Here is a 25658-nt window from a genome sequence, read left to right on the forward strand (position 1 = left end):
CCTTACGCAAAAGCCTTGGACCAATGGTATCGTATGAGTCCTACCCATAGTTGTTTGATTGGCTACCTGTCATTGTAAACCCTGCCTTCGTTGTCTGTCCCAAGGAAGAGATGTGTAGACTCCAGTTATTGCAAAATCATGGCAACATTCATGGAACGACTATCTTTCCTTCAGAAAGTAGGTGTTATTTACCTATATAAACACTTGCAAATAACATTTTGATATAATTCGTATATGTCACTTTATGGGGGAATAGTACATTGTTTTGTAAATCCCATTACGCCCACTGTTTACTGTACCACAGCAACCTAGTTAGCTAACGTTAGCATGCTAGCACATCATATGATATCACACTCCCAGTACAGAAATCGTGTCATGATTAGACTTATATAAGACTTGAGCGCTATAGTCAATTGGTATGATTTCTTCCCACAGTGTATTACGCTGGACCCACCACCCTGTGCTTTTCGCTATAAACCCAAACATAAAATGACACAAATCCTAGCTAAATGGTCTATTCTGGTGTTCATCTGTTGGCCAATCCATGCATGATCCCTCTCAGGTTCCCACTCTGATGAAAGCAACAGCAGATGACGAAAAGCCCTGTCCTGGCTACCTCTTTGAAGAAATCGGAAGTATCCTTTTATCCCCATCACCTCCCACTGTATGCTGATACAGTACTGTGTTCTGATATTAAAGATAATTTAGCGAGATCCTATTATTTTCAATGTCAACCCAAAGACAGTACAGTTTGTATCCTTTACCCTCCTGGCGCTGCAGAAATCTCCCAGGAGTCCACTGGGTGTGGTCAGTGCCTGTTGGAGTACCTGTTGGAGAGGCTGCAGGTAGAATCCTGCCATGTCAAAATAAAGGTGAGCTCAGCTAGCCAGGTTACCAGGCTTTCAGCTGCATTAAGAAGCCCCCAAACACTGAATTTGACCTTGATTTGTTAACTGAGGCTGAAGAGGAATCATGTAGAAGAATGCAGCTAATCTTCACCATATATCATATCAGCTATTCATCTGTTCCTCCTGTGCCTCATCCTTTTCCATCGTTTCTGTCCTTCCAGGTTCTGAAGATCTTCGTCCATCTCTGTGGCCACGGATCACCTCACTTTCTGACGGAACTCAGACGGAACTCCACCTTCATCCAGCAGGCCTCAGGTGAGATGATGATGATGTGACCACTAATGCATCTGTGTCTCCATTTCATCCTTCTCTTTGTGACAGTAGGGTTTCGGAGAGCTATGAGTGTTATACTGAATCTGTGTGTTATGCTGAATATCAGTTTACAGTGGTCCTCTTGACCCCATCCATGGCACTGCTATGTTCCAGAAAGTGAGGGCCACAGCACAGGTGAGCCAAAACAATGTCTAAAACAATTACTATCCCCCAATGCGTCTTTTTGAAACTCACAAACTCTCTGTCTTTGTCGGTCTTCAGGAATTGGCCAGGTTACTCTTCACAGAGACAGTCTCTCACCAGAGCAGCACGTCTCCATGCAAACTAACCATGGCCAACATGGGTGAGTACATTGTATTGTTATTGCATGTGTATCTCTCTTATTAGTTAACAAACAATCTCTGACCTAATACTGCTACTAATGACAGACATCTGACTACTGAATGAATGGATGTGACCTCAATTACAATCAAGTTAAACCAATCCTTCTGACAGAGAGATTGAGGAAGAGAAAAGGAGGAATGGTGGAGAAGAAGAAAGAAGCAGGGAGGAGTGAGGAAGAGACAGGGGGAAAAGAGGGAGTGGATGGGAAGAGTGGGGAAAGGCAGGCACACAAGTACAATGGTTGTCTTTTATCGCTGAGGTCTTTCGTTCCAGGCATGGGGTCGGAGTCTGCCCACGGATCCAGAATGCAGGGGTTTGGCTACAGCCCAGTGAAGAACATAACAAGTAGGTGGCAGCAACAAGGCCACCATTTTGGTTTCATGTGGCTCAGTGGACCTGTTTGAATAGATTTCAAATACACCCAGTCAAATCCATATCACGTCCTGTTTCCGGCAGGTGTTGAGACCCTGATGGACAAGATCCGCAAGGCTACTGAGTTTGTGGCCAGTGCCGTCCTGCCCCCGATGGAACACCAGGGTATCCGTCTCCATGACAACCACTACCGGGCAGTGGTGGCGCCTTCGGGCCCCGTAGAGGTGGCAGTGCCAGCATGTGCCTACACTGTGCCTCCTCACAGACCCAAAGGTGTTTTTAAATCAGCTGTTATATTGATTAGATCATTAGGCTTTTATTACATAGTTGTTACATATGTTTGACAGGACAGAAAGCCTTCTTCGTCTGTACTTCTCTCAATATCCTGGCCTGTTCCCTCTCTCTCTTCCCCTACTCTTAGTTTCCCAGCGGTGTCCAGGGCAGGTGGGCGGGGGCTGGGAGGAGATTGACAGCAGCCATAGCTCCTCCCACAACTCCTGTCAGGAGAACGCAGACCATTGCCAGGTCTCGGGGGGCGGTAGCAGCAATTCGGGTGGCACCAGTAGCCAATCGGGAGCCAGTAGGGAGAGCTCCGGAGACCTATCAGAACGGTGGAAATATTACATGATATATGAAGTATTTACCAGCAAAATACTAAATGAGTCAACCATGCTGAGTCTCCCTCTCCCTCCATCCACCTTTCTGTGTCAGGGTGGAGGCTATGCAGTTAGGGGACTGTGGGCAGGAGATGGCGCTGATCAGCAGGATGACTGAGGGCTCCAAGGTCTTCCTGTCCAGAGAGGAGAACCAGCACTTCATCAAGGAGTCAGTACAGACCAATAGGTTGCATGTTATTAGAGCATTGGCTTCGACCTTTGTTCCAGTCTGCCTTCACCTTAATTTTTGTTCAGTGTTTTTTGGAGTGTTTTAATTCCCTCCCATCTGTCCCCAGGTGTTCCACTCTGAACTGTGAGGTGGTGGTGGAGCTGCTCTCTCGCAGACTGCAGGACCCGTCACAGACTGCCCAGATGGTACAGTCAATATACATGTGTCTTGAATGTGCTGCTATTTTGATCAGGTTTCTCTTGAAAAATAAACATCAAATCGCAAATATGTGTGAATGTGCTGCTTCCCTCCTTCCCACCAGAGGGCGCTGTGTGCTGTGGCCTGTCTCATGACCTCTGATCTGCTGTCTCTGGAGCAAATCTTCGGGGTGACCCAGAGGAGGCTGGTCCAGCTGAGTGAGGGACCCCCAGGGCCTGTAGCCAACAAGACCATCAAGGTAACACAGTCTAGTTATTACCTTTTAAAGCTGCAATATGTAACTTTTTGGGCGATCTAACCAAATTCACATAGAAATGAGTTATAGATCTTTCATTCCCATTGAAAACAAGTCTAAGAAGCGGTAAATCTGTTCTATGTGTGCTATTTCTATGCTTTCCGTTCTTAAGTTTTGTTTTTGTGTCTTTTTTACTTTCGGTTTCACACCTGCTCGTCGTACATCTCATTCCAAAATCATGGGCATTAATATGGAGTTTGTCCTCCCCCTTTGCTGCTATAACCATCCATTCTTCTGGGAAGGCTTTCCACAAAATATTGGAACATTGCTGGAACAAGGGGCCTAGCCCGAACCAAGAAAACAGCCCCAGACCATTATTCCTCCTCCACCAAACTTTACAGTTGGCACTATGCATTTGGGCAGGTAGCATTCTCCTGGCATCCACCAAACCCAGATTCATCCGTCGGACTGCCAGATGGTGAAGTGTGATTCATCACTCCAGAGAATGCATTTCCACTGCTCCAGAGTCCAATGGCGGCGAGCTTTACACCATTCTAGCCCACGCTTGTCATTGCGCATGGTGATCTTAGGCTTGTGTGAAGCTCCTGACGAACAGTTATTGTATTGACGTTGCTTCCAGAGGCAGTTTTGAACTCGGTAGTGAGTGTTGCAACCAAGGACAGACAGTTTTTACGAGTTATGTGCTTCAGCTCTCGGTGGTCCCGTTCTGTGAGCTTGTGTAGCCTACCATTTCGTGGTTGAGCCGTTGTTGCTCCTAGACGTTTCCACATCACAATAACAGCACTTACAGTTGACCGGAGCAGTTCGAGCAGGGCAGAAATTTGACGAACTGACTTGTTGGAAAGGTGGCATCCTATGACGGTGCCACGTTGAATGTCACTGAGCTTTTCAGTACGGGCTATTCTACTGCCAATGTTTATCTATGGCGATTGCATGGCTGTGTGCTCGATTGTATACACCTTTCAGCAACGGGTGTGGCTGAAATAGCCGAATCCACTCATTTGAAGGGGTGTCTACATACTTTTGGTGATGTACTGTATGTAAGTGGGAGAACTCGGAAGGACAGGAATTGCCTGCCAAGGAATTTCCTTCAATTGTTATGCATGGTGTCAGTGGCCTCCGATGTTGCTATGGGGACTCTTAGGGAATAATCAAGTGGAAACTGAGTGTGGACTAGAAATGACTTGGACCATAGATTTATCTATTCTAACCAGTGCAGTCATCCTCTAAAATCTTACCAAAATACTTCTGAATATCTTGTTCTCCCCAGGCTGCAGTTTATGGGAAGTGTGTGACTGCTTCCAACACAGGAGCTGACTGCTTGACTGCTTCCAACACAGGAGCTGAGAAAGGACCTGTGTATTAGAGAGTTTGATGCTCTGAAGGCTTGCSGTGCGGTAGCAGAGAAAAAAGTCCATAACTTGGGTGACTGGAGTCTTTGACAATTTTATGGGCTTTCCTCTGACACCGCCTATTGTATAGGTCCTGGATGGCAGGGAGCTTGGCCCCAGTGATRTACTGGGCCGWTCGCASTACCCTCTGTAGCGCCTTRCGGTCAGATGCCGAGCAGTTGCCATACCAGGCAGTGATGCAACCGGTTAGGATGCTCTCGATGGTGCAGCTGTAGAACCTTTTGAGGTAAATCTTTTCAGTCTCCTGAGGGGGAAAAGGTGTTGTCGTGCCTCTTCACGACTGTCTTGGTGTGTTTGGACCATGATAGTTCATTGGTGATGTGGACACCAAGGAACTTGAAACTCTCGACCTGCTCACAGCAGCTTAGATGGAACAATGATTCTCTACACAATATTGCTTGTTTTGTCACAAACTGAAATTAAACGAACTATTAGAATTTTAGCAACCAGGGAATGGCAGGGCGATTTCTGCATTTTGAACCTTGAATAATAAGTCAACACCAGAGAGGCAGAGTGTGATGAGCCTGGGTGTTATAATGGAAGATGATGATCTACGATGGTTGACTCTTGTTACATACACTATGTAGTTTTGCATTGTAAAAAAGGATGGTTTTGCCTTCCAGATCCTTCGTCAGTTTAAGGCTCTGATGGGCGGGCCAATCATTGGTGCCGGATGTGATGCAGCAGCAGCCAATGGTGTTCCTCTATCCTCCTCGGACCAGCCCCCCACTGCCACAAGTCCCGCACTGCTACTGCCAACACGCCCAGGTGACATCCCGGTCTTTAACCATCACAGAGGGAGAGACCCTGAGACTGAGCAGTCACCTGGGGGGCAAGCTCAACCCCCTCCCCTGCCTGACCTGGGCTGGGCCCAAAGGGGTACATCTGAGAGGTTACTAAATCTCAAGCTTGATGATGAGAGAGGGTCTGCTAATCAGGGTGAAGAGTTCGTGGACAGTCAGATTGGATTTAGGACTGGTGAGACCCAGCTCACCTCAAATGTTACAGTTAAAGACTCAGAGCTCCAGACAGAGCGGGACCCATTCCGAGTCACGGACCCCCAGATCGAGCAGCCCTGTGGGGGTAGACTCTCTTTGTTCAGTGGCATGGAGCTGGTGACCAGAGGGAGGTCTGTGTGTCCATCAACCCTTACAGAGAGGAATGGAGATCTGCAGCCTCAGGTGGAAAAGAGAGACGGGAGGGAGCGTCTGAGTGTTACCCCTACAAACACACCGCTACTCTGTGTCGATAACATCAGCGATACAACGCCTACGTACGACCTCACGTCCACCAGCAGCCAATCAGCCTCAGCATTCTCTTTCCTTAACCTCTGATCTCCAACACAGAACAGGAATGGTTAGGATAATGCTGGCACCATAGGCATCTCTGCTCTAAAACCATGACTACAATTTGTCAGGGGTGCCCAGCTCCCAGTCCTGAAGGTATGCAATGTTCGCTGTGAGTTGTAATATTAACTTCATTTCCACAATAATCCCCAGGGGTAAAAACTCTACACAGTATGCCTGGAGTATGTTCAGTTTGCAGAGTTATGTTTAACAAATGTGAGGTAATTTTCACAAGCTAGTTATTGGTTACTTTGACTCAGGATTTTGCACTACAATGATTTTATGTTGAGTAATCCCACTGGGTGCACACTGGTTGAATCAACATTGTTTCCACGTCATGTCATTTCAATGAAATGACGTTGAGCCAACGTGGAATAGATGTTGAATTGACATCTGTACCCAGTGGGATGTGTCTTCCGCTCTTCTCTGGCACTAGGTGCCCTTCTTACTACCTTAAATATAAACATTGAGTGTTATTTCACAAGTGTGTTTTATTTCTACTGTTGATTCACATTCAATAGGAATGGGACTGGTTGTAGATTGCATGAACGATTTGCAAAAACCTCAGTGAAATATAATGAAGTAATGTATGAACGAGGAGTTGTCCTTCTCTATGTCCTCTAAACCATGCCTGTTTGTTGGTCAGAGCGCTACAGTATACGACAGATTGAAAGCATATTGGTACATTCAGTGGTGATACTGTGTCTATTTCAACTAAAGCCATGCTGTTGCACCACTGTGTGTGACTACAATAAAACCTGCTGTCTTTTTGTTGCAGCACTAAGTAGAAGAAAGGCCTTTTATGGTGGGGCATTACATAACATTAGCAGCACCCCGCCCTACGGGCGTTAAATAAATGGATCTGATTCACTGCAATTCCGCCCTTGTCAGAAATGTGTTATCTGTTCAGTAGTTTTTTGGTCTCTGGATATGCCATTAGGGCTGCGTTTACACAGGCAGCCCGATTCTGATCCTTTTTCACTAATTGGTCTTTTGAGCAATCACATCAGCTCTGATAAAGATCAGATTTGAGCTGCCTGTATAAACACAGCCTAATATTCTCAACTCCCCATGGGACCATGGCACTGCAATGTTTTGAATCAAATGTCCCCCTCTCCAGTGTGGGCTGACTCATCTACCAGCTCACATTTGTTGCATGTGTTTTAAATTTGATTGAAAACATTGTGGGCAGGGAAAAGTCAGATCATAGAAGTTAGGTAATCTAGTGGGTCTTTCAGTCAGCAGGGAGTTGTCTCATATGTGGTTCAGCTTTGCTATGTGCCCGGAGGGGGCCCATGTTAGAACAAAAACACATTCCTGCACTACAAGAATAACAGGTATGTCACTATGGAAAAGAGCCCATGGGACATCACAACTCTGACATCACCTCATTGAAGATGAAATTTTAAAGGTTTAGGCTCGGGATGTCCCAAGGACACCGTATAACATTAACCATGTCACTATAAGGCAGGGGGTGTCAAACTCCGTGGAGGTCCAAGTGTCTGCTGGTCTGTTACTTTCTTTAAATTATTGTCAAACGAAGACTTAGGACCTCCCCTCACCTAGTTGTCAAACTAATCAATTAAGACCTAGATAACCAGGTGAGGGGACGTCCTAACTAATCAATTACCTTAATCATTCAAGTACAAGGGAGGAGTGAAAACCCACAGACACTGAAGTCTCTGGAATGAGTTTGACACCTGTGATAGTGCACCATTTCAGATGCAGATATTCTTTGCCGATGGACCGACCTGTCAAAATTGTCTATGTACTCAGACCCCGCTGGGCAGTGATTTAGTCACTATACCTGGAGTCCAACTCCGAGTCCTTTATACTTGAGTCCCAAGTCATGGTAAAAGCTGCAGTCCAACAATCTTTAAAGCAATTTTTCATCAGATAGAAAGCTAAGTAAGGCTAGACTGCTAGTACAGTAGCTATGTAACATTTGCTGTTGTAGCTAGCATGTTGAATCATGCAAGGGAGAGACTGACAAAGTCATCACTGGTCGAGTCAAGAAAATCGTGACTTAAGTCCAAGTCAAAATGCCTCCGTTTAAAAGAGTATTTCCATAAGGGAAAACATTTATTTAGTAAAATAAGGTTATATTTATTCACTCATCTTGGATGCATGCCATAGTAGTTTTTATATGGAGCAAGCCAACTGAAATAAGACAGGGTAAACATCAATCAAATCCAATTTATTGCCACCTCCCTGGGCAGAATACTGCAACAGATGTTCTCAAAAGACAGAGGTTGTTGATTATGTGCTTCACAACTCCTTAGTGTCACTCAGCCATAGCTATGGAAATACAAATTCCCTAGAATAACAGTGCCTTCACCCCAAAAAAGGCTGGGAGTGGGACCCAGTCCTGATGGAAAAACAGCATGGCTGGACTTCACTGTAAAGTAAACCCTGCAGGCTGTGGTTCTAGAGGGGGGTGGAAACGATGGTGGGTAGCTCCCCAACAGGCGGAGGGTTGTACTTCTCCACTCTCATCAGTCGACGTAGGATGTCGTCTCTGTCCTTTGGCCAGGTGTAGACTAGAGTGTTCTGGAGCCAGGCAGGAACATGGCACTGAGACAGACAGAAGACCTGTTTATACCTGGTTCTAACATGCAGCCTTTGTCCTGATCTTGTCCACATTCTGATTGTGCCCACATTTTTAGATAGATAGATGTAGACGATTAAAAGAAGCATCTGATTGTGATCAGATCTTCCTGCCCACCTCTGGAGGTAGTCAGGCACGTATTGTGTCTGGATATTGTACAAGTGTAAACGGATGTGAACAGTGAAACCATTTAAAATCATAATTTCCCACCCTCGAATACCATTGACAGCTGTCACCATTGACTTGTGGCGTCAATAGATGTCTTAAAAGAAATAATACATATTAATTTGAAACAATATCTGTCATATCATTTGCATACAGGGAGGGACCAGGAAATCTGGTCACAATGCAGACAGTGGACAGAAAAGACACATTTTAATAGCACGTGTGGACACATCTGAAAACGTGGGTACAATCGTTTTGCTGAGGGTGGGACGGATCATAATGGCTGGAATGGAGTAAATGGAATGCTATCAAATACATACAATTCATGTGTTTGATACCATTCATGCCGTTCCAGCCATTACTATGAGCCTGTCCTCCCCAATTAAAGGTGCCACCAACTTCCAGTGGTGTTAGCGCAAGGTATAAATGGGCTAGAGGGAGAGAGGCTATTGTCTTTCAGTTTCCTAGTTAAGTGTTTTAGTGCTTTTAAAAAACTGCATTAATTTCCACATAAGTCCAATACCTTTTTAGCTCCTGGAAACAGTATGGGAATGAATCTGAAGTTCTGGCATCCATTCTGAATGAACTCATTCTGCAGCTGTAACATAGCCACACTTTCATATCACTTTCTAGAAGTGAAGCATGAAATCGATGAAAACATTATTTTTGATAGATGATTATCATTAGGTTTCTTTATGGACTGCCATAAGCTCACCTGCTTATGGATATAGACTGTGTGTAACATCCTCTCGTCTTTCTCCATATAGATGTTAGCCCCCGTTACGGTCTCATGATACTTGGGACTGATAACAATGATGATAAGGTAATATTTCTGAGAAGGTGGAGATAGAAAGGATTAGCCCTCAGCCCAGGCCACTTCATGTTGACACATGCTAACTTGACTTCATGACTTCATTTGTGATGTAACATAGCATTGATTAAAAGGTTAAGAAGTATTTCTACCATCTTGTCAAAGTCCTCTGAGGTTGAATCAGCCATTTTACCTCGTTGATGTATTTTTCCATGAAGTCAATGGCGCTAATACTTATGAGCTGTTGCTCAAATACATCCACCTGAAACCATACAGGAAGAGAAACATCACTAATATACTACTTGACATCAGTAAATGTCAAGTGAAATTCTTTAATTCTGAACTGTAAAAAGTGATGAGGAATAAAGTAGCCTTACACTAGTGTCAAAGCCGTTGTGTCGCAGCAGGGAAACAAAGTTCATGGTCTCTTTAAAATGGTTGTCGCTGTCTCTCTCATAGGTGACAAAGACCTTTCCTAAAATAAACAAATAACATGTTACTCAATAGCACTGTGTGCTGTTAAATAGCACACAGTATGAACCAACAGAAACAAGTGTGTAATCACTCCTATTTGTATAATATCACAAACATTTGACATTTTTGTCATTCAGCAGATGCTCCTATCCAGAGCGACTTACAGTTAGTCACATTCATCTTAAGGTAGCTAGGTGAGACAACCACATATCACAATCAGAGTAAGTAAAAATGTTCCTTAATAAAGCAACTATCTGCAAAGTCAGTGCTAGTAAGGAAAGACAACAAATTCCATGTTGATACTATTGGCAGTTTTGGTCTACCATACTCTGTACAGCACTTACTTTGCTCCAATGACAGCTGTGTACTACTCCCAGGTCTGTCACTTTGTCTGTGTTGGGGGACAAAGCTCTCACTGTGATGGGAGAGACAAGCCAAATCATAGTGCCAGTCAAGAACTTGACTTACAATGTAACTTACACTAAGTGTAATTTACATTTACATTTTAGTCATTTAGCAGATGCTCTTGTCCAGAGCGACTTACAGTAGTGAGTGGATTCATTTTTGTACTTTTTCCCGTACTGGTCCCCGTGGGAATCAAACCCACAACCCTGGTGTTGTAAGCGCCATGCTCTAACTGAGCCAATACTTAATTTGTTCCTGTTGAGGAAATTGTCCAGGCAGTTATTGGCCTTTTAGATATTTGAGTTCCCACTTTCTGTTTGGTTGCTTGGACCCCTTGTCTATTGGTCTGTACTAAACCATTACCTATGATGTGTGTTCACCAGTGGAGGCTGGTGGGAGGTGCTATGGGAGGATGGGCTCATTGTAATGGTTTGAAGGGAATGAGTCAAACGTATGGTTTCCATATGTTTGATGTGTTTGATACCGTTCCATTAATTCCATTCCATTCTTTACAATGAGCCTGTCCTCCTATAGCTCCTCCCACCAGCCTCCTGTGGTGTCCACCTTATAGCTAACGCTGTGTTACGGCCTGTACTGTTTGTGTACGACTTCAGTGGCATGCAGAGTCCGGAACCGAAAACACGTTATTATTAAAAGAAGCACATGCCTGTTCCAATGGAAAAAGAGTATGTTACATGTAATTGACATAATTAGATTGTCAGAACTCTTCTCTGTCGAAGAATTTACAGTATGCATTCCTTAAATCATCCTCTTCAAAGGGCTTGATATTGTCACTGATGTCATCGTTTACACTAGACAGTTTTTAAAATGTAACCAAGGAAGTAAAACATTGAGGGGAAGTTGTAACATCAGAGCCCGTCCAACATTTCCTCATCTTCCACCCCTTCTAATGCGACTATCCCCGATGCTTCTCCCTCTTTTTCCCCTGCCCCGCTACAAAATTTCTCCCTGCAGGCAGTCGCTGAGTCGGAGTTCCTAAAGGAGCTCCTTAAACGTGACCCCCAAAAAAACATCTGAGTCAGATGGTTTAGACCCTTTCTTCTTTAAGGTTGCTGCCCCTATCATCACCAAGCCTGTCTCTCCTTTCTGGGGAGGTTCCCTTTGCTTGGATGGCAGCCACAGTTTGTCCTTTATTTAAACGGGGGAGATCAAGCTGATCCTAACTGTCATAGGCCTATTTTGCCCTGTTTATCAAAAGTGTTGGAAAAACTTGTCAATAATCAACTGACTGGCTTTCTTGACGTCTACAGTATTCTCTCTGGTATGCAATCTGGTTTCCACTCAGGTTATGGATGTGTCACTGCAACCTTAAAGGTCCTCAATGATGTCAACATTGCCCTTGATTCTAAGCAATGTTGTGCTGCTATTTTTATTGACTTGGCCAAAGCTTTTGATACGGTAGACCATTTCATTCTTGTGGGCCGGCTAAGGAGTATTGGTGTCTCTGAGGGGTCTTTGGCCTGGTTTGCTAACTACCTCTCTCAAAGAGTGCAGTGTATAAAGTCAGAAAATCTGCTGTCTCCAAGGCTCGATCCTAGGCCCCACGCTCTTCTCAATTTACATCAACAACATTGCTCAGACAGTAGGAAGCTCTCTCATCCATTTATATGCAGATGATACAGTCATACTCAGCTGGCCCTTCCCCAGATATTGTGTTAAACGCTCTACAACAAATTTTTTAGTGTCCAACAAGCTTTCTCTGCCCTTAACCTTGTTCTGAACACCTCCAAAACAAAGGTCATGTGGTTTGGTAAGAAGAATGCCCCTCTCCCCAATGGTGTGATTACTACCTCTGAGGGTTTAGAGCTTGAGGTAGTCACCTCATACAAGTACTTGGGAGTATGGCTAGACGGTGCACTGTCCTTCTCTCAGCACATATCAAAGCTGCAGGCTAAAGTTAAATCTCTTTCACTTCAGCTGCAAAACTAACCCTGATTCAGATGACCATCCTACCCATACTAGATTACGGAGACGTAATTTATAGATCGGTAGGTAAGGGTGCTCTCGAGCGGCTAGATGTTCTTTACCATTCGGCCATCAGATTTGCCACCAGTGCTCCTTGTAGGACACATCACTGCACTCTATAGTCCTCTGTAAACTGGTCATCTCTGTAAACCCACCACAAGACCCACTGGTTGATGCTTATTTATAAAAACCCTCTTAGGCCTCACTCCCCCCTACCTGAGTATACAACACCCGTTCTGCCAGTCACATTCTGTTAAAGGTCCCCAAAGCACACACATCCCTGGGTCGCTTCTCTTTTCAGTTCGCTGCAGCTAGCAACCGGAACGAGCTGCAACAAACACTCAAACTGGGTAGTTTTATCTCAATCTCTTCAATCGAAGACTCAATCATGGACACTCTGACGGTTGTGGCTGCTTTGTGTGATGTATTGTTGTCTCTACCTTCCTGCCTTTTGTGCTGTTGTCTGTGCCCAATAATATTTTGTGCTGCTACCATGTTTTTGTTATGTTGTGTTGCTATCATGCTGTGTTGTCATGTGTTGCTGCCTTGCTATGTTGTTGTCTTTGTTGTGATGTGTTTTGTCCTATATTTATATTGTATTTGATGTATTTATTTTTAATCCCAGGCCCCCGTCCCCGCAGGAGGCCTTTTGGTAGAAAGGCTGGGTTAGTTAGACAACTCACCTTTGAGTGGTGCCAGCTGCATCTTGATGTCTGCAGTGGTCCGGACCTGATATGACACCAATATATATATATATATTATTTATTTAAAAAATAGTACCAGTCAAAAGTTTGGACACACCTACTCATTTCAAGGGTTTTTACATTGTAGAATAATAGTTAAGACATCAAAACTATGAAATAACACCAAAAAAAGTGTTAAACAAATCACAATATATTTTATATCTGAGATTCTTCAAAGTAGCCCCTCTTTGCCTTGATGACGGCTTTGCACACCATTTGCATTCTCTCAATAAGCTTCATGAGATATCACCTGGAATGCATTTCAATTAACAGGTGTGCCTTGTTAAAAGTTCATTTGTAGAATTTCTTTGCTTCTTAATGCGTTTGAGCCAATCAGTTGTGTTGTGACAAGGTATGGGTTGTATACAGAAGATAGCCCTATTTGGTAAATACTAAGTCCATATTATGGCATGAACAGCTGAATTAAGCAAAGAGAAACAGTCCATCATGACTTTAAGACATGAAGGTCAGTCAATCAGGAAAATCAAGAACTTTAGGAAAGTTTCTTCAAGTCCAGTCGCAAAAAAACATCAAGCGCTATGATGAAACTGGCTCTCATGAGGACCACCACAGGAAATTAAGACCCAGAGTTACCTCTGCTGCAGAGGATAAGTTCAATAGTTACCAGCCTTAGAAATTGCATCCCAAATAAATGCTTCAGAGTTCAAGTAACAGACATCAACAGTTCAGAGGAGGCGGTGTGAAATCAGGCCTTCATGGTCGAATTGCTTCAAAGAAACCACTACCAAAGGACACCAATAATAAGAAGAGACTTGCTTGTGACAAGAAACACGAGCAATGGACATTAGACTGTCCATTGCTTGTGTCCTTTGGTCTGATGAGTCCAAATTTTTGATTTTTGGTTCTAACTGCCGTGTCTTTGTGAGATGCAGAGTAGATGATCTCCGCATGTGTGGTTCCCACCGTGAAGCATGGAGAAGGAGGTGGTGTGATGGTGCTTKGCTGGTGACACTCTGTGATTTATTTAGAATTCAAGGCACACTTCACCAGCATGGCTACCACAGCATTCTGCAGCGATACGCCATCCCATCTGGTTTGCGCTTAGTGGGACTATCATTTGTTTTTCAACAGGACAATGACTCAAAACACACCTCCAGGCTGTGTAAGGGCTATTTGACCAAGAAGGAGAGTGATGGAGTTTTGCATCAGATGACCTGGCCTCCACAGCAGAGTGAAGGAACAAGTGCTCAGCATATGTGGGAACTCCTTCAAAACTGTTGGAAAAGCATTCCAGGTGAAGTTGGTTGAGAGAATGCCAAGAGTGTTGCAAAGCTGTCAAGGCAAAGGGTGGCTACTTTGAACAATCTAAAATATATTTTTTGGGTTACTACATGATTCCATGTGTTATTTCACAGTTTTGATGTCTTCACTATTATTCTACAATGTATAAAATAGTAAAAATAAAGATATTATTATTGCTCCTTAATCTTAATCTTCTTTTTTTTATCCTTAAAACTGCATTGTTGTTTAAGGGCTTCTAAGTAAGTATTTCACTGTAATGTCTACACCTGTTGTATTCGGTGCATGTGACAAATACAATTTCATATTGATCAGTGGAGGCTCATCAGTCGTAAAAATATAGAAAAACCCTTGAATGAGTAGGTGTGTCCAAACTTTTGACTGGTACTCGTTTTTTTTGTAGACATAAATACTTACACACACACACATATATAGATATATATATAGTAACAAATACATACAAAGAGTATCATTTTAATTGTCATTAGCTAGGTTTCGATCCAATTGATGACAAACTTCGATTGGAATATTCTAAAACCCACAATAAACAATAACAGCATTTTCCCACCAGAGATGTGTTTCCATCAAATTGACTTGTTTGCGGATAAAAGTCTGTGCGTTATGACGTAGTGCACATGAAAGTAACTTTTGCGGTTCAATTCCCATGTACCAAATAAAGTACAAGTTAAATAGGTTTCCATCGCATTTTCAACTCTATTAATGGTTTTGTCACAATTATTGGCGGGTTATATAGCGAATGTGCACTCTGGTTTTAGCACACGCAACAACTCGCAGATACAGTGCGGGTATGGCCTACATGATGAGATTATTATGGGCAAAAGAGCAAGATTATTGTTATTTGTCAAACGGCAGGGAAGCATCGATGAGCTTGTCACCAGAAAATGTTTTCATGGAAAGCATCAAGCTCATCACCTAGCACTTTCACCACCCTGTGAAGTTCATCATAATTTATTTAATCTGTAGCGAGGAGTCGTAGTGGGAGGACCACACACCATACCATGTCAACGCGTGACTCCAAGTTTACTTCGATATGTGTAAATATTGATCTAATAGCCATCATAAGGCGCCTCCATCACTATTTCTCGCATTATACATTTTTACCGACTCAAAAAGATCCCACCTTGTCTAGCGTATTTTGTTTTGTCGACATTTGTAAAGTTTACCGTCAAATTTGCTTCCATCAGGCATGTCATGACATTTTTTATCTGACATGTACTTTACTCGCATAAAAAAAGGTTGGATGGGAACCTGCTTATAGACAGAATATGTTGCTGCATGCACTGTGGATGATCTAACATTTTAGGAGGTCGAAGGACAAAATATGAGTGCCTCTGAGGAATAGGATACCACATATGGACTGGGATTCTTGTGACACACACTGAGTGTACAAAACATTAAGAACACCTGCTCTTTCCATGACATAGACTGACCAGGCTAATCCAGGTGAAAACTATGATCCCTTATTAATGTCACCTGTTAAATCCACTTCAAGCAGTGGGAGACAGGTTAAAGGGGAGGAGACAGGTTAAAGAAGGATTTTTAAGCCTAGAGATGTGTGCCATTTAGAGGATGAATGGGCAAGACAACAGGGTATGGTAGTAGGTCCTAGGCGCACCGGTTTGTGTCAAGAACTGCAACGCTGCTGTTTTTTTTCACGCTCAATAGTTTCCTGTGTGTATCAAGAATGGTCTACCACCCAAAGGTAAATCCAGCCGACTTGACACAATTGTGGGACGCACTGGAGTCAACATGGGTCAGCCTTCCTGTGGAATACTTTCGACACCTTGCAGCGTCCATGGCCCGACGAATTGAGGCTGTTCTGAGGGCGAAAGGGGGGTGCAACTCAATATACTAAATATAGTTTTACACACACACACACACCTATATGATTGGAACTGGAACTCACCATAGTAGGGTGGACGGTAACTTGGCCTTGGAACGAGCTGTAGGACAGGGCCCATTCCGAGCCCCTGTGCAGGGCACTGTGCACAGCAGACCGGGCCCTGGGTAGGGTAGGGGTACGGGGGAAGGAAAGGGTAACGGGGGGCAGCCTCTGGTGGGCAGGAGAGCAGAGAGTACGGCTGCTCCAAACTACTGATGCTGGGGCTGTAACGCCCGGGGAGTGAGTGGTGTGATTTACCCTGGTGATGATAGCCCTCCTCTACTGGGCAACTGGCAAAGTCTGCACCGTGTGGGTATGAGTAGGATGGCAGGCTGTCTGGGTATGGCCCTCCAGTGCATCCGTCGCTGCTGTTGGCAAAGCTGGATTTCAGCCAGGCGTACCTCTGGTGGTCCAGGGCACTCAGACACATCTCTTCCTGTCCRGGGTAGGGTGTCTGGGGGCTGTAGCCAGCACATAGTCCCTGGGGTGGCCAGTTTTGGCTGGATCTTGAYGGTGGTTCTTCTTGGCTGCCGTGTGGCTCTCTATTGGCCATCCTGCTCTGGCTGAGGACTTCTGGATAATTGAGTTGACTATGGGGTCTTAAGCGTAGGGCACTAGATATGGATGCGTCACTCATTGTCTCATCATTCTCCTCACACTGACTGTAGCTGTCCAGCAGGGGAGGGAGTCTACAAAGAGTGAAGAGACAAGTCAGCCAACAGTGTATAACCTGGAACAGGGATGGGCCACTTTGATCGGGGTGGGGAACACAAAATCTGAACTCATCATGAGGGGCCGCTGTGGTTCATATGTCTGCGTTCCCACATGAATGAGAGAGTCGGCCCTAAGTTACATTTTGTTGCCCCCCCCCACCCCTACCTTGCGGGCAAAACATTTTACTGGCTCCCCTCTTGACAGCAGAGAGAATAAAAGTGTTCATTTCCTGTAATTCTACTCATTTTGCCATGAGGCAGAGAGAAGATTTGGCAATTTATACTGTAACTCATTTCCAATATATAATTCAACACATTTTGCCATGGGGCGGGGAGAAATATTTGCAGTTTTTAATGTGATATCTGAATGACAGTGACTAACAAAATCAATGGGGGCTTCCCGGTCAGTAATTTGACCATGATTACTAGAAGTTTAGATAGTCTCTCCAGCTAACTTACCAATCTAAAAAATGGTAGCTGACATGGGATAATTGAGTGACTGTCAGTGACAGGCATAACAAGTGAAAAACTGCTGATGCACAAACAAATTTCAAAATTGCAGTTGCCCATCCCTGGCCTAGAAAGTACTCCATAGTGAAATGCCAGTGAATGACAGCTCTCAAATACAGTGCCTTCAGTTAGTATTCATACCTATTGACTTATTCCACATTTTGTGTTACAGCCTGAATTCAAAATGAATTAAATTGACTGAGTCAATGCTTATTATTTAGGCTTGCCATAACAAAGGGGTTAAATATACTGAACAAAAATATTWAAAAAATGCAACATGCACCAATTTCAACGATTTTACTGAGTTACAGTTTGGAAATCAGTCACTTGAAATAAATAAATTAGGCTCTAATCTATGGATTTCACATGACAGGGCAGGGGTGCAGCCAGTTGGGAACCAGGCCCACCCAATCAGAACTAGTTTTTCCCCACAAAAAAGGATTTATTACAGACAAAAATATGCCTCAGTTTCATCAGCTGTCCGGGTGGCTGGTCTCAGACGATCCTGCAGGTGAAGAAGCCGGATGTGGAGGTCCTGCGCTGGCGTGGTTACACGTGGTCTGTGGTTGTGAGGCCGGTTGGACATACTGACAAATTCTCTAAAACGACATAGGAGGTGGCTTATGGTAGAGAAATTAACATTCAATTCTCTGGCAACAGCTCTGGTGGCCATTCCTGCAGTCAGCATGCCAATTGCACGCTCCCTCAAAACTTGAGACGTCTGTGGCTTGTGTTGTGTAACAAAACTGCACATTTTAGAGTTGCCTTTTATTGTCCCCAGCACAAGGTGCACCTGTGTAATGATCATGCTGTTTAATCAGCTTCTTGATATGCCACGTCTGTTCGGTGGATGGATTATCTTGCCAAAGGAGAAATGCTCACTAACATGGATGTAAACAAATTTGTGCACAAAATTAGAGAAATAATATTTTTGTGTGTATGGAAAATTTCTGGGATATTTTATTTCAGCTCATGAAATCAACACTTTACATGTTGTGTTTATGTTTTTGCTCAGTTTACTTATTGACTCAACATTTCAGCTTTACATTTTTTATGAATTTGTAAAAATGACAACAAATGTAATTCTACTTTCACATTATGGGGCTAGTGACAAAATCTAAATTGAATCCATTTTAAATTCAGTCTGTAACACAACAACATGTGGAAAAGGTCAAGGGGCGTGAATACTTTCTGAAGGCACTGTGAGAGTTATGTGATCTTTATCATCAACCGAGTAACTACCACACAACTGTTCAAAGCCTTTGTCTGCACTGTAATTAATAGAAGCCATTTTGCTACAGTTAGCAACGTGTCGTGCGAGCTTCTGAGGCGATTACCTTGGAGATGCACTTTGCAGAGAGGGTAACATCGTTCACTTATTCCAAGGACACCAAAGGATTTCACAAACCTGTCATTAAAATGATTACTGAGACCCCAGCGCAAAAGTTACAGGTCAAACCACAAACAGACTCAAAGCAAAAGTGTCTAGGCAACAGGTTTTACAATGCACGCTTGGATATGCAGAACAATATCTTCAGGCTACTGGTGTATCTGGTAAGGTACAGAAATACCTACTTTTCACATCTAGTTTTGTAGCTCAGGAAAAATAATAGATAAGAAAAAGTTTACGTGTGAAGTGACTTCTACCTAGGAATATGCTTAGGAATGACTATGAATGTTGCATAAATATGATTCGTTTTTTTCTGATGTATTAACTTTGACCACATCAGCCTAAAACTGGCACAAAACAAAGGCAATGTAAAGGAGAAAAACAAACAAAGGCAATGTAAAGGAGAAAAACAACAAGATGTTAGGCAGTCAAAGAAAGCGAACTTACCTACGTTCAAGGTAGGAATGACAGGATATGACTCTGTCATGAAAAATGCACGTTTACTTCTCTTTTTATTTCCAAATATTTACCAAACTCTACATAACAATTTACATTCCTAACCGGATGAAATCTTTATTAAATTCCGACGAGCGCACTGTACCTTTCGAGACAACGGAGTATTCAGCCCCGTCCGAGCTACGGAGGTAAACCTTCCTTTCTCCCAAGCCCCGCCCATCCCGCGTTGGACGTCAAATAAGATTGTGAAACCTATTTGAGATACAAAACAACAACATTGTAGGAGCTATTTATCATGTTTTATCTAATATCTATTTAATTCCCAATATTTGTATATGAATACAAACGATGTAGAGTTCAGTTTGCATGTCTATAGACATACATATAAGATATTGAGGTGTAGACAGTCCATTTTAAAATCAGCACACAAGCTACAAATGTGCTTTACTGCAGGGCCCATACAGCACTCTGCCATGGCTTGGATGGGCAGTCGGGGAAAAGCTGTGTTTATATGACGAAGTGTATAGAGCTTTATGTAACATTGACAAATTTGAAAGATGGATTATGAAGAAATCACTCTGCCATTTCCTGTAGGTAAAATTTTAAAAGTTCGCCTAATTTCATTTTGTTACAAAACAAGCAAAACAAAATAAGTGAAAATAATCTTTGTACCATCTAAACCGCTGTGAAATGCATTTTCAATAACCCAAAATATTGTATTTTCAACTTTTTGAAACTGGTGTACAAAACTGAAAGTAAAATACACAAAAACGAAATTTATGAACGGGAAGCATAAAAATAGTGCACATAAAACAGATCTACCGCTTCATAGACTTGCTTTCAATGCGAATGACAAATCTATAACTCATATTTCTATGTGCATTTGGTCAGGCCGCTCAAAAAGTTACATATTGCAGCTTTAACAGTGATGTTGAACTGTAAAGATCTTTGACTGAAGCTCATTGTGGCATTGTACTCACCTCAACTCATAATGTGACTTGAAAGAGCTCTAACGCTGGTTGCAACCTGGACTCAGTGGTAGACGTAACATAGTAAACGGATTTCCGTGACAGTCAAATTAGTATGATATGTTACGTTTGTTATTGTACATGCACTATATATACAAAAGTATGTGGACACCCCTTCAAATGAGTGGATTTGGCCATTTCAGCTACACCGCCATGCAATCTCCATAGACAAACACTGGCAGTAGAATGGCCTTACTGAAGAGCTCAGTGACTTTCAACGTGGCACCGTCATAGGATGCCACCTTTCCAACAAGTCAGTTCATCAAATGTCAGCCCTGGTCCTATAAGTGCACCAAAAATCCAGAAATGTCCATCCCTAACTATTAAATTTTCTGTCAAGATAGAACTGCCAAAGGGGGCGGAGTTACAATCTACTGCAGAGATAGCCTGCAGAGTTCTGTCAGACCTATAACTATCCTACCCTGCCTTTCTAAGGTCTTCGAAAGCCAAGTTAACAAACAGATCACCGACCATTTCGAATCCCACCGTACCTTCTCCGCTATGCAATCTGGTTACCGAGCTGGCCATGGGTGCACCACGCTCAAGGTCCTAAACGATATCATAACCGCCATCGATAAGAGACAATACTGTGCAGCTGTATTCATCGACCTGGCCAAGGCTTTCGACTCTGTCAATCACCACATTCTTATCGGCAGACTCAACAGCCTTGGTTTCTCTAATGACTGACTCGCCTGGTTCACCAACTACTTCTCAGACAGAGTTCAGTGTGTCAAATCAGAGGGCCTGTTGTCCGGACCTCTGGCAGCCCCTATGGGGGTGCCAAAGGGCTCAATTCTCGGGCCGACTCTTTACTCTGTATATATCAATGATGTCGCTCTTGCTGCTAGTGATTCTCTGATCCACCTCTACACAGACGACACCATTCTGTATACATCTGGCACTTCTTTGGACACTGTGCTAACAAACCTCCAAACGAGCTTAAACGCCATACAACACTCCTTCAACTGCATTTAAATGTTAGTAAAACTAAGTGCATGCTCTTCAACCGATTGCTGCCCGCACCCTCCCACCTGACTAGCATCACTACTCTGGACGGTTCTGACCTAGAATATGTGGACAACTACAAATACCTAGGTGTCTGGTTAGACTGTAAACTCTCCTTCCAGACTCACATTAAGCATCTCCAATCCAAAATGAAATCTAGAATCGGCTTCCTATTTCGCAACAAAGCCTCCTTCACTCATGCTGTCAAACATACCCTCGTAAAACTGACTATCCTACCGATCCTTGACTTCGGCCTTGTCATTTACAAAATAGCCTCCAACACTCTACTCAGCAAATTGGATGCAGTCTATCACAGTGCCATCCGTTTTGTCACCAAAGCCCCATATACTACCCACCACTGCGACCTGTATGCTCTCGTCGGCTGGCCCTCGCTACATATTCGTCGCCAAACCCACTGGCTCCAGGTCATCTATAAGTCTTTGCTAGGTAAAGCCCTGCCTTATCTCAGCTCACTGGTCACCATAGCAACACCCATCCGTATCAGGTGCTCCAGCAGGTATATTGCACTGGTCATCCCCAAAACCAACACTTACTTTGGCCTCCTTTCCTTCCAGTTCTCTGCTGCCAACGACTGGAACGAATTGCAAACATCTCTGAAGCTGGAGTCATATCTCCCTCTCTAACTTTAAGCATCAGCTGTCAGAGCTGCTTACCTAACACTGTACCTGTACACAGCCAATCTGTAAATAGCACACCCGACTACCTCATCCACATATTATTACTTACCCTCTTGCACCCCAGTATCTCTACTTGCACATCATCATTTGCACATATATCACTCCAGTATTCATGCTAAATTGTAATTATCTTTGCCTCTATGCCTATTTATTGCCGACCTCCCTACTCTTCTACATTTGCACACACTGTACATAGATCTTTCTATTTTTCTTTTATTTTGTGTTATTTACTGTACGTTTGTTTATGTGTAACTCTGTGTTGTTGTTTTTGTCACACTGCTTTGCTTTATCTTGGCCAGGTCGCAGTTGTAAATAAGAACTTGTTCTCAACTGGCCTACCTGGTTAAATAAAGGTGAAATAAAAAATAAATAAAATATTGTGAAGTGGAAACGTCTAGGAGCAACAACGGCTCATCCGCAAAGTGGTAGGCCGCACAAGCTCACAGAACGGGACCGCCGAGTACTGTAACACTCACTACTGAGTTCCAAACTGCCTCTGGAAGCAACGTCAGCACAATAACTGTTCATCGGGAGCTTCATGAAATGGGTTTCCATGGCCAAGCAGCTGCACACAAGCCTAAGATCACCATACGCAATCTCAAGCATCGGCTGGAGTGATGTAAAGCTCACCACCATTGGACTCCGGAGCGTTCTCTGGAATGATGAATCACGCTTCACCATCTGGCAGTCCGACGGACTACTCTTGGTTTGGCGGATGCCAGGAGAACTCTACCTGCCTGAATGCATAGTGCCGACTGTAAAGTTTGGTGGAAGAGGAATAATGGTCTGGGTCTGTTTTGCAGGGTTCGGGCTAGTGTCGGGTTCACCTTGTGGTTATGATAGGGGCTGTACCAAATGTGTGATGTATTATAATAATTGATTATGCTTATGTTGTATTAATAGAAGGGGAGGGGTTATAAGACATTTATAGGGTCTTATACTGCAGATTAACAATATATATTCATTATAATGTTTAATATTGTTCCACAGTATTTCTAGTCTCTGCCTCTTATAAAGAAGTGGTCTGAGAGATTTGTGACTGTGAGACAGAACTCTGCAGGGGAGTGAAAGAGATTAGTCAGACATTCCACTAAAAATCAACTTGGGGAGTGGACATTTACTGCTGAGCCTTTAGATAGCTATACAAACAAGAGTTTCAAGGTTGTGTAGGTATGGGTTTGGTCTCAGGAGTAGAAGGTAATGACGTAGGCAGTGACATCACAGATATATGACTGCAGGCATAATAAAACAACTCGGACCATTTTATATTTTGCAGAACTTACTCGGAAACATGCGTGCTATGTTCCTGTTGTCAACGTCTGTCTGCAATTGCATTAATAAAGGTTTTTGAATGATTTAATTAAAGATATTGTATGAATGCTTATTTCACCAATGAGCCAATGATTGACAAGGAACGAACCCCAACACTAGTCCCCTTAGTTCCAGTGAAGGGAAATTTTAACGCTACAGCATACAATGACATTGTAGATGATTCTCTGCTTCCAACTTTGTGGCAACAGTTTGGGAAGGCCCTTTCCTGTTTCAGAATGAAAATTCCCCTGTGGACAAAGCGATCTCCAAACAGAAATGGTTTGTCGAGACAGAGCCCTGACCTCTACCCCATCGAACATCTTTGGGATGAATTGGAACGCCGAACATGAGCCAGGCCTAATCGCCCAACATCAGTGTCTGTCCTCGCTAATGCTCTTGTGGCTGAATGGAAGCAAGTCCCCACAGCAATGTTCCAACATCTAGTGGAAAGCTTCCCCAGAAGACTGGAGGCTGTTATAGCAGTAAAGGGGGGACCAACTCCATATTAATCCCAATGTTTTTGGAATGAGATGTTCAAAGAGCAGGTGTCCACATACATTTGTTCATGTAGTGTGTATACAATGCATTCGTAAAGTATTCAGACCCCTTGACTTTTTTCACATTTTGTAACGTTACAGCCTTATTCTAAAATGGATTTWWWWWAAATCCCCCTCATCAATCGACACAATATCCCATATTGACAGAGCGAAAAACAGGTTTTTAGACATTTTTCAAATATATCATTTAAAAAAACAGAAATACCTTATTTACATAAGTATTCAGACCCTTTGCTATGAGACTCGAAATTGAGCTCAGGTGCATCCTGTTTCCATTGATCATCCTTGAGCACTTTCTACAACTTGATTGGAGTCCATGTCCACCTGTGGTAAATTCAAAATGATAAGACATGATTTGGAAAGGCTATATACAGTTGAAGTTGGAAGTTTACATACACCTTAGCCAAATACATTTAAACTCAGTTTGTCACAATTCCTGACGTTTAATCCTAGTAAAAATCCCCTGTTTTAGGTCAGTTAGGATCACCACTTTATTTTAAGAATGTGAAATGTCAGAATAATAGTAGAGAGAATTATTTCAGCTTTTATTTCTTTCATCACAATACCAGTGGGTCAGAAGTTACCATACACTCAACTAGTTTTTGGTCGCATTGCCTTTAAATTGTTTAACTTGGGTCAAACGTTTCGGGTAGCATTCCACAAGCTTCCCACAATAAGTTGGGTGAATTTTGGCCCATTCCTCCTGACAGAGCTGGTGTAACTGAGTCAGGTTTGTAGGCCTCCTTGCTCGCACACGCTTTTTCAGTTCTGCCCACAAATTTTCTATAAGATTGAGGTCAGGGCTTTGTGATGGCCACTCCAAAACCTTGACTTTGTTGTCCTTAAGCTATTTTGCAACAACTTTGGAAGTATGCTTGGGGTCATTGTCCATTTGGAAGACCCATTTGCGACCAAGCTTTAACTTCCTGGCTGATGTCTTGAGATGTTGCTTCAATATATCCACATAATTTTCCTCCCTCATGATGCCATCTATTTTGTGAATTGCACCAGTCCCTCCTGCAGCAAAGCACCCCCACGACATGATGCTGCCACCCCCGTGCTTCATGGTTGGGATGGTGTTCTTCGGCTTGCAAGCCTCCCCCTTTTTCCTCCAAACATAACGATGGTCATTATGGCCAAACAGTTCTATTTTTGTTTCATCAGACCAGAGGACATTTCTCCAAAAGTACGATCTTTGTCCCTATGTGCAGTTGCAAACCGTAGTTTGGCTTTTTTATTGCGATTTTGGAGCAGTGGCTTCTTCCTTGCTGAGCGGCCTTTCAGGTTATGTAGATATAGGACTTGTTTTACTGTGGATATAGATACTTTTGTACCGGTTTCCTCAAGCATCTTCACAAGGTCCTTTGCTGTTGTTCTGAGATTGATTTGCACTTTTCGCACCAAAGTACGTTCATCTCTAGGAGACAGAACGCATCTCCTTCCTGAGCGGTATGACGGCTGTGTGTTCCCATGGTGTTTATACTTGCGTACTATTGTTTGTACAGATGAGCGTGGTACCTTCAGGCATTTGGAAATTGCTCCCAAGGATGAACCAGACTTGTGGGAGGTCTACCATTTTTTTTCTGAGGTCTTGGCTGATTTCTTTTGATTTTCCCATGATGTCAAGCAAAGATGCACTG

General features: G+C 43.3%; 2 protein-coding genes across 5 annotated transcripts; one reads left to right on the forward strand and one right to left on the reverse strand.

Annotated features, from left to right (window-relative positions):
• Window positions 1-85: 85 nt before the first annotated feature.
• Window positions 86-6875, forward strand: tepsin (TEPSIN adaptor related protein complex 4 accessory protein). The gene is made up of 13 exons (XM_024008704.1): window positions 86-177; window positions 563-635; window positions 781-872; window positions 1070-1163; window positions 1288-1355; window positions 1443-1524; window positions 1839-1910; window positions 2022-2210; window positions 2359-2548; window positions 2649-2762; window positions 2890-2968; window positions 3085-3219; window positions 5273-6875. The coding sequence occupies exons 1-13, from the start codon at window positions 139-141 to the stop codon at window positions 5981-5983; spliced, it is 1938 nt and encodes a 645-aa protein (XP_023864472.1). The 5' UTR covers window positions 86-138; the 3' UTR covers window positions 5984-6875.
• A 1296-nt stretch (window positions 6876-8171) lies between these two features.
• LOC111978373 (E3 ubiquitin ligase TRAF3IP2) lies at window positions 8172-19978 on the reverse strand. Of its 4 annotated transcripts, none has more exons than XM_024008400.2 (11): window positions 19565-19978; window positions 19415-19443; window positions 18911-18981; window positions 16375-17039; window positions 13128-13173; window positions 10398-10468; window positions 9957-10054; window positions 9773-9841; window positions 9484-9600; window positions 9292-9366; window positions 8172-8569 (listed from the first exon to the last, which is right to left on the reverse strand). In XM_024008400.2, the coding sequence occupies exons 3-11, from the start codon at window positions 18940-18942 to the stop codon at window positions 8423-8425; spliced, it is 1320 nt and encodes a 439-aa protein (XP_023864168.1). In that variant the 5' UTR covers window positions 18943-18981; window positions 19415-19443; window positions 19565-19978; the 3' UTR covers window positions 8172-8422. The 4 variants fall into 4 exon arrangements, with proteins under 4 accessions (XP_023864168.1, XP_023864167.1, XP_070304756.1 ...); XM_024008399.2 differs by having other exon boundaries at window positions 19411-19443; XM_070448655.1 differs by lacking the exon at window positions 18911-18981 and having other exon boundaries at window positions 19415-19978.
• Window positions 19979-25658: the final 5680 nt, after the last annotated feature.

This window comes from Salvelinus sp. IW2-2015, linkage group LG18 (genome assembly GCF_002910315.2).
Source record: "Salvelinus sp. IW2-2015 linkage group LG18, ASM291031v2, whole genome shotgun sequence".
In the NCBI taxonomy this organism is placed as follows: Eukaryota; Metazoa; Chordata; class Actinopteri; order Salmoniformes; family Salmonidae; genus Salvelinus; species Salvelinus sp. IW2-2015.